Genomic DNA, 9,462 nt, shown 5'->3' on the forward strand with positions numbered 1-9,462 from the left:
CGATATTATAAGTTATTATATGACCTGGTGTTATTACAATTATGTTGTTACAAACATGACTTCTAAAGTGGGAGTAAAGTAGTACGATATTATAAGTTATTATATGACCTGGTGTTATTACAATTATGTTGTTACAAACATGACTTCTAAAGTGTGAGTAAAGTAGTACGATATTATAAGTTATTACATGACCTGGTGTTATTACAATTATGTTGTTACAAACATGACTTCTAAAGTGGGAGTAAAGTAGTACAATATTATAAGTTATTACATGACCTGGTGTTATTACAATTATGTTGTTACAAACATGACGTCTAAAGTGGGTGTAAAATTGAGATGATGTGATTTCTAGATATACGTCTTGAAAAGTAAAGCAAAACGCACATCAAGACATCATTTTTTAACTATTAACTTTGCGAACAACCTTGATAAGTCAAATCAACAGACATCTTTTTAATTTAGTCTTTATTTCAAAAATACTCTAAGATTGGCAGGGCTGAGGGTATAAAGGGTATTCAGTATACTATACCTATAAACACGTACATTTTAAAGAGGGATGCTTATGCTTATCTTCAGATTCTAACGCAAACATTGCGGTTCTCAAGCACCTATCAGGTACATTACATACTGCAAACATGTACTGTATTTAAGGCAAACAAGTCAATACTGCTGACACAGAGGAAGAGTTCATCATACCATGATTGAGAAGGCTATGCAAAACCAAACCCCTTATGATCTTCTGCAGGCATTCAGGCCTTGGAGGCTATGCAATCCAATAGGGGCTCTCACACAAGCAGGCACACACCCACAGCCGCACTCTCTTGGCCCATGGCTCGTGTCTCTCTAATCACCCTCTAGTCACCAGTTGATCACGTCTCTCACATGACCCCACAGTTTAGTGATCCAAAGGTTGACCCCCAGCTCTGTCAGGTACTGCAGCTCTGGGGTGAGCATCTTAAGGCATAGCTTGCGGTGGGCCTTGTCCACATTCTTTTTCAGGTTGTAGCCCATGATTGACTTCTCCCCGATGGGCTGCCAGGGCTGCATGGCTGTCTCCTGGATGCTCCCTGCGTCCACAGCATGGCCTCCCTCGATACAGACTGCCGCCATCACTGCGTTCCTCCTCTGGAGCTCCGCCACATCGTCAGCCATTCGCTGGCGTCCGTATGCATCCACCTTCCTCCAGAAGGTGACGTTAAAGTGTTGGTAAAGCCTCCAGTCCACGGCATTCCACTGCAGGGCCTTGACCCTCAGCTCCGGGGTCAGTTTAGACACGGTGGAGTCCTTCCGGGCGTTGAGCTTGAAGAAGAGCAGGTCGTCCATCTCCCAGCAGAGGGCGTCCTTGAGCAGCATGAGGGACTCATCAAAGTGCTCCACCAGCATGACCAGCTGGAAGCGGCCTGCGATGGCCCGGATGCCCTCCTCTACCCGCGGGTCGCCCAGCTCCAGAGTGTTTTCCTGCCCAAAGTCGAAGAACAGCAGATTCTTGAGGTAGAAGGAGTTGAAGCCATTGGGGTCAAAGTAGTGGCGGGGGTCGCGCAGGAACTCCCCCAACTTGTCCTCGCCTGGTATTTTCCAGGTCATGGGCACCAGGCGGCCAAAGTAGTGGAAGGAGGATTCAAAGAGCTCAGCCGGGTCTCTGAGGATGGTGATATAGGAGGTGTCTGTAGGAAGCACCTTGGCCACCTCAGGTGCGTTGAAGCGCATGTGGTTGCAGATGATATTGAAGCACATGCCAGGCCTGTAGTCCTTGACCTGGGAGCGCTGGAATGGGTAGGGGTAGAAGAAGTCATTACGGCTGTTTGGGAAGGCAAACTTGAGCCGGTGCTTCTCTCCGAATCGGAAGAGGATGTTGAGGAGTGTGCTGCTAGCTGTCTTGTGGGTTTTCATGAACATGATGTCCACTTTGGGAGTGCAGATGCCTGTCTGCCCCGGTGAATGGTGTGAGCTGTTTTTGAAAAGTCTGGTGTGGGCTTGAGCAGGTCGATGGGAACAGGAGTAAGGCACTGGACCCCTATGGAGAGCACGCGTACAAATACAACACATTATCAAATTACCAATGTTATAGACTGATTTACCATCATGCAATGTTATAGAAAACTCCTTTTGCCTCTCATAGTTCAGTAGCGTACTACCATCATTCATATGGCAAATAAAAGTATCTGTATCATCTGTGGGCTATATCATATACATGTATATTGCTACTGAATTTTGTTGATGCAATATATACTTCAAAGGATGCCCAACCATTGCACCAACATCCCCCCCCCCAGTAAGAAGAGTATGGATGAGGCTTACTCAGGCAGATTGAAGTGGGCCTGTGGAGCAGAAAGGCAGTAGAGCAGGATCATACAGCTAGTGAGTAGGGTACCCAGGACAAGGCCTTTGCACATCGACCTCCATTGCCTCCCCTGCTTGCCAACCATGGTCCCAAATAGAAGTTATCTGAAGCAAAAATGTAAGTTAAGTTGAAGTTATCCAGTGTACCAAAACAATGGACTGGCAGTCCTGAAATCTTCTATGGTTATGGTTCATCGATGACCTCAACTTTTTAATTGACATGGATTGTGCAAGTCCCTTGGATCCACTGTCTCCTGTGGCCAATTATTTGGGAACACACACAGCAGCTCAGTCAAATGGCTGTTTCCAATTAGGACATTGTGTGCCTCTGGTAATGGAACAACTCTTAGAAATCCACTCTGTTCAATCTGTTGAGGTTATCTCTAGGCATAATTGAAATTTCGGTAACACTTTACTTGACACCCAGCGTCCTAACACATTATGACACGGTCATAACCATGTCACAATAGTTGACATGACTTGTCACAATCTGTCATAATATGGTCATAACACTGTCATGACCCATATATTTACACCTGTTGTGATAAATATTGTGTTTTTTTATGGCTGGTTATGACACCTACATAAGAGTGTCAAACCCACATTTATTCAAATGTGTTTTTTCCCTGCAAATAAGTTTCCTTTTGTTTGAAAGTTTGTTTCTTAATTCCTTTGTTGTTGTAATGAATTCTTCACAGTCATGGTTTTTTTTTTCATTTAAAAAAAACATGTAGAAAATACACTTTATGACTCTGTCAAGAAGCATTATGACCATCCTGTGTCACTTTACTTGGACTAACAAAATACACTTTATGACTCTGTCAAGAAGCATTATGACCATCCTTTGTCACTTTACTTGGACTAAGAAAATACACTTTATGACTCTGTCAAGAAGCATTATGACCATCCTTTGTCACTTTACTTGGACTAACAAAATACACTTTATGATTATGCCAAGAAGCATTATGACCATCCTGTGTCACTTTACTTGGACTAAGAAAATACACTTTATGACTCTGTCAAGAAGAATTAGGACCATCCTGTGTCACTTTACTTGGACTAAGAAAATACACTTTATGACTCTGTCAAGAAGAATTAGGACCATCCTGTGTCACTTTACTTGTACTAACAAAATACACTTTGTGACTCTGTCAAGAAGCATTATGACCACCATAATCATATAAGCCAGATAGGCCTGTCACGTACATGCCCTTATGTCAGTCATCAATCAAAAAGAGGGTGTCTAGTCCTGCTCCTGTGTTCATCCCAGTCATCAGCAACAGAGCACTGGGGTAGGTGCATGTATGACATCAATGTAAGCATAACTACAATGATAATTTAATATGGTCAATTTCATACAAAAATATACAGCATAAACATACTGTTGACATGTAGGCTATGGTGTAATGGAATGTTTTGCCTTGTGTGGTAGGTTTCGTGGGTTTTGACACTCTTATGTAGGGGTCATTACCGGCCATAAAATAAAGTATGTCACAACAGGTCTAAATATATGTGTAATGACAGTGTTATGACCATATTATGGCAGGTTATGACAAATGTTACAGAAATGTCTCATGTTATGTGCTATTATTAGATCACTATCTTTCAATGACATATACATTTTTTACGCAATATTGTTGTTTTTCCAAAGCATTCACTTAAAGCATACAGTGGGGAGAACACGTATTTGATAACCTGCAAAATCGGCAGTGTTTCCTACTTACAAAGCATGTAGAGGTCTGTAATTTTTAATCATAGGTACACTTCAACTGTGAGAGACAGAATCTAAAACAAAAATCCAGAAAATCACGTATGATTTTTAAGTAATTCATTTGCATTTTATTGCATGACATAAGTATTTGATCGCCTACCAACCAGTAAGAATTCCGGCTCTCCCATACCTGTTAGTTTTTCTTTAAGAATCCCTCCTGTTCTCCACTCATTACCTGTATTTACTGCACCTGTTTGAACTCGTTACCTGTATAAAAGACACCTGTCCACACACTCAATCAAACAGACTCCAACCTCTCCACAATGGCCAAGACCAGAGAGGGTGTAAGGACATCAGGGATAAAATTGTAGACCTGCACAAGGCTGGGATGGGCTACAGGACAATAGGCAAGCAGCTTGGTGAGAAGGCAACAACTGTTGGCGCAATTATTAGAAAATGGAAGAAGTTCAAGATGACGGTCAATCTCCCTCGGTCTGGGGCTCCATGCAAGATCTCACCTTGTGGGGCATCATTGATCATGAGGAAGGTGAGGGATCAGCCCAGAACTACACGGCAGGACCTGGTCAATGACCTGAAGAGAGCTGGGACCACAGTCTCAAAGAAAACCATTAGCAACACACTACGCCGTCATGGATTAAAATCCTGCAGCGCACGCAAGGTCCCCCCGTATTGAGGGGAGGATGGATGGGGCCATGTATCGCGAGATCTTGGCCAACAACCTCCTTCCCTCAGTAAGAACATTGAAGATGGGTCGTGGCTGGGTCTTCCAGCATGACAACGACCCGAACACACAGCCAGGGCAACTAAGGAGTGGCTCCGTAAGAAGCATCTCAAGGTCCTGGAGAGGCCTAGCCAGTCTCCAGACCTGAACCCAATAGAAAATCTTTGGAGGGAGCCGAAAGTCCATATTGCCCAGCGACAGCCCCGAAACCTGAAGGATCTGGAGAAGGTCTGTATAGAGGAGTGGGCCAAAATCACTGCTGCAGTGTGTGCAAACTTGGTCAAGAACTACAGGAAACGTATGATCTCTGTAATTGCAAACAAAGGTTTCTGTACCAAATATTAAGTTCTGCTTTTGTGATGTATCAAATACTTATGTCTTCCTAAAAAAATGCAAATGAATTACTTAAAAATCATACAATGTGATTTTCTGGATTTTACTTATTCTCCCCACTGTAACTTCACATCAACTACTAGGTTAACGTTGAGCAAATGTAAAAAATAAAATAAAAAGTGCATTCCTTGATCGTTTCAACCCACATAATGTTCACTGGACGTGCTACCTTGTCCCGGACCTGCTGTTTTGTACTCTCTCTTCACCGCACCTGCTGTCTCTAACTCTGAATGATCGGCTATGAAAAGCCAACTGACATTTACTCCTGAGGTGCTGTTGCACCCTCTACAACCACTGTGATTATTATTATCTGACCCTGCTGGTCATCTATGAACGTTTGAATATCTTGGCCATGTTCTGTTATAATCTCCACCCGGCACAGCCAGAAGAGGACTGGCCACCCCTCAGAGCCTGGTTCCTCTCTAGGTTCTGGGCTTTCTCGGGAGTTGTTCCTAGCCACCGTGCTTCTACATCTGCATTGCTTGCTGTTTGGGGTTTTAGGCTGGGTTTCTATACAGCACATTGTGACATCGGCTGATGTAAGAAGGGCTTTATAAATATATTTGATTGATTGATTGATACTGCATCCTTTATACAATTCCTAGAAAACTGCCCAATGGCATATTGTCCAAAGAAGGTATATGTCCCAGCACCTAATCATGAAAGTTATATACTCAAGAGTTTATGATCATTTAATTTGAAATGTTATACATAGAGACTTAAAATTGCAAGACAATATAAAGGCTTAAACATTCCTATAACAAGTTATAAGCATTACACCTGCATTCTTTAAGAAAAGTGTTACCACTGTGCCTTTAATCGGAACAGTGCACAGTGAAGCTACACTACAGCAAGGCCGGATATACCCTGTGTTTCTGTGTCATCTATCCTTTAGATGAATAATGCATTGGGCTGGAAAGTGATCCAGTCTGAGTCTGCAGCTATTCACCCTGTAGCCTGGAATCCGATCGGACTGCACACAGGCTGCGTTTACACAGGCAGCCCAATTCTGATATTTTTTCCCCCCACTAATTGGTCTTTTGACCAATCACAACAGATCTTTTCACATCAGATCTTTTTCAGATCTTATTGGTCAAAAGACGAATTAGTGAAAAAAATATACAAATTGGGCTACCTGTGTAAACGCAAACACAGTGACCCAGAGGCTAAGTCAGCATTCAGTAGGTAACATGGGTCACCCGGTTTCCACCTGTAGCAGTGTGGAGAAACTATACTAAAGACAAACCAAATCAAGAAACCTATATCAAAATACTCTTGACTTCACAGAAAGCTCCCAAATCTTTGTTTATGTTTGAGGTTTCTCCTCAAAACAGCTCCTTGAAAAGATCAAAAACTAGTTTCCATAATTTTGAAATCTCTTGGAAACATTTGGGTCTAACATCAGCTAGAATCACTGTTCCAATTTTGCAGACACTTGTGTGATACATTTTTTGTCTGATGGAAAAAAAATATATGTTTTGTTACTGATAATTGCTGTGATGAAGTAGATAAAGTAGATAGTGTCTTTTGCTCTTTTGTCAGGGAGCTTCATGAAGGGGCCATTATGGAGGCACATGAGGGGCCATTCTCCCTGCCCTCAAACCAGCCCAGGCATTGGGATATATGGGAGACATTTGAGCACTAGTCCTCCTGAACAGGGGACTTTGCATGGAGCTGTTTAACCTGAAAATGGACCTTGGTATAGATAGATGTGTGCTTCGTTAGGCTGAGTGCTTCCTCTGCCTCTGGGAGGGATGCACCTGGAATTAAACCTGAGGGGCCACCAGGGGCCTGCGTTTAACACCTGCTGGCAATTTCTGAACCCGAATGGAGTCATCATTTCAGATAATGATGGCTGTGATATAGAAATATAGAGTGGGGTCTGAAGATATTGACAACCTTGATAAAGATGAGCAAAAATGACTGTGTAAAATAAATAATTCAAATACTGAGCTATTTTGTATGCTCAAAATTGTTTTGAAATTATATTATTTTATAATATACTGAACACAAATATAAACGCATCAGGTAGTGTTGGTTCCATGTTTCATGAGCTGAAATAAAAGATCCCAGGAATTTACCAAATGCACAAAAATATTTTTTATCTCAAATGTTGTGCACAAATTTGTTTACTTCCCTTTTAGCTAGCATTTCTCCATTACCAAGATAATCCACCCACTTGACAGGTGTACCCCTCGTTTACTCAAGCGTTTCCATTATTTTGGAAGTTACCTGTAGCCCAGTATTTGAACAGTTTATTTTAGTGTCATTTTTGCTCTTTATAAAGGCTCGCAATAATTTCGGACCCCACTTTATACTGTAATGGCATTGTATTGTTTGTTGGGCAGGTGTCTGTTAATGTGTCCCGTTTTCTTGCATCTACTGTCTGAGTATGGTCTGATATAAGTAGGTGCTAAGACGTTATGCATACAATACCATTCAAATCGAATCGTAAGGTGAAGGTCAAAGGCAAAAGTCACGCTCTCCACAAATTACATACGCAACAATGTATCCATTATCTAATGATGTCATAACCTTCAGTCACAGAAGCACATAATGACATACGATGCATGACGACATACGGGACAATGAACCCCAAAAAGAGACATTCAGGAAAGCATTCAATATGAGGGCAAAGTTACTATGCACTCCATCTCATTGGCAATGCCCAAAGAACTCGTCTGAATGAAACTAAATGGGCTGCTCTATCGCATGGCAGAAACAATTTTCTTCAGCTCACATTTCAGAGCTCATAAACTTGAGATAAAAATATATTATAGTTGCAGTCTGATCATTCCATTAAACCGTTTGTCAAAGAATACGACCAAAAAACAATATACATTTAATTTTCAAATGATCCTCATATAATTCTCTTCGTAAAACATAACACTTACCCTGTTGTGCATAAATCCCGCAACTGCAGTTAGATGAAAAATGCAACTGAAGTTAAAACCTAAGACTGTTGTTTCTCCTCAGAGTGCATAGCAGTGCATCTCAAGAAGAGCTGTCCGGTCCACTGGTTGCTTGTGCCTGCTCGTCGGGTCACACACAGTGTCACAACCCCACCACATGGTCAAGTGCTTTCCTTTTCATTACATATGTTATGCCCAACGCTCCATAGCCAATTCATCTGGCAGGTGCGCTCTCTCTCTCTCTTTGTATATTATGCACACCTGATTCTTCTGCTCCACTTTCGACTCTGAACGAGATCCAGCTGAATACAGCCAACTGTGACATCAGGCTCCCTGTCAGGACTTGCACTTGTTTGTGTTTAAAAGAGAACGAGAGGGGAGGGAGAGACACAAAGGGAAAAAGAAAGAGGGAACGAGAGATGGAGAGGAAGAGGGCATGGGCTCTATTCTCTGGCTGCATACAGAAGGCTATTGAGAGCAGACACTAGTCTGAGCTGAAAGCTGATAGGAGTGGTAGCAAATAGTATAAAAAGAACAATTGCAGAGAGCCAAGGCACAAAGAGCTCGATTGTGCCATCTTCTCCAAGCTTGCTGTCTCACTACAGTATTGCTCAAAAATTGTTTTAGCAAGCTTTGCATATACTGTTACAAAAATTGGATGAATAGAATATACAAATAAAGTTAAGGCATGCAAACACATGGATTATTGTAAATAACACACAACCAAGGGCTGTTATTAGGAATGACAGACAATAGATTATTGTCCAAATAAACTGAAAATAAATGGGTATTGCATTTCATGTAGTCTTTGTTTTGTGGTGAACCCAGTTACAGTACAGAATACATTCTAGAAACAATCCTAAATTAAATTCACTCGGAGGGACGGGCTGGAGAACTGTTACCGTTCTCAAATTAAAGGACCAACAGCCTATTTATATTTTGAAGCTATAGATTGATTATGCTTCTATAAGCTTTTTTTATTAATTCTGCATTTGGTTTCAAATTGAGGCCCGATTACCTGACTCAGACTCAACCTACTCCTGGACTTAAAAACAATTTCAATGGAAATTTGCCTAGCTAGTCTTTTGTACTCGTGAGAATATGGAACACTGTATTTTGTACCACTACCGGCCATTCAACAGCAGTAAGATGTCAATAGAGAACGACCATACGAGCCAGGGATTGAGGAGTCCATTTGGCTCTGGGAGACGGGATGTGACAATATGTGGTCATACAGCACTGACCATTACAGTAAGGGAGGTGGGCACTGTCCTACCCTTTCAGCACACTGTAGCCCTTCAAACCAGAGGGACCATACCGATAGTCCCCCCCCAGTCTGAACACACAACCTTTTGTTGAGCGTG

At 41.9% G+C, this 9,462-nt stretch overlaps 1 protein-coding gene across 1 annotated transcript; it reads right to left on the reverse strand.

The window, feature by feature from the left end:
* Window positions 1-450: 450 nt before the first annotated feature.
* Window positions 451-8,570, reverse strand: LOC110525349 (galactosylceramide sulfotransferase). The gene is made up of 3 exons (XM_021605383.3): window positions 8,081-8,570; window positions 2,299-2,445; window positions 451-2,014 (listed from the first exon to the last, which is right to left on the reverse strand). The coding sequence occupies exons 2-3, from the start codon at window positions 2,424-2,426 to the stop codon at window positions 859-861; spliced, it is 1,284 nt and encodes a 427-aa protein (XP_021461058.2). The 5' UTR covers window positions 2,427-2,445; window positions 8,081-8,570; the 3' UTR covers window positions 451-858.
* Window positions 8,571-9,462: the final 892 nt, after the last annotated feature.

The sequence above is a fragment of the Oncorhynchus mykiss genome, chromosome 6 (assembly GCF_057628025.1).
Source record: "Oncorhynchus mykiss isolate SJ-2025 chromosome 6, ASM5762802v1, whole genome shotgun sequence".
Taxonomy (NCBI): domain Eukaryota; kingdom Metazoa; phylum Chordata; class Actinopteri; order Salmoniformes; family Salmonidae; genus Oncorhynchus; species Oncorhynchus mykiss.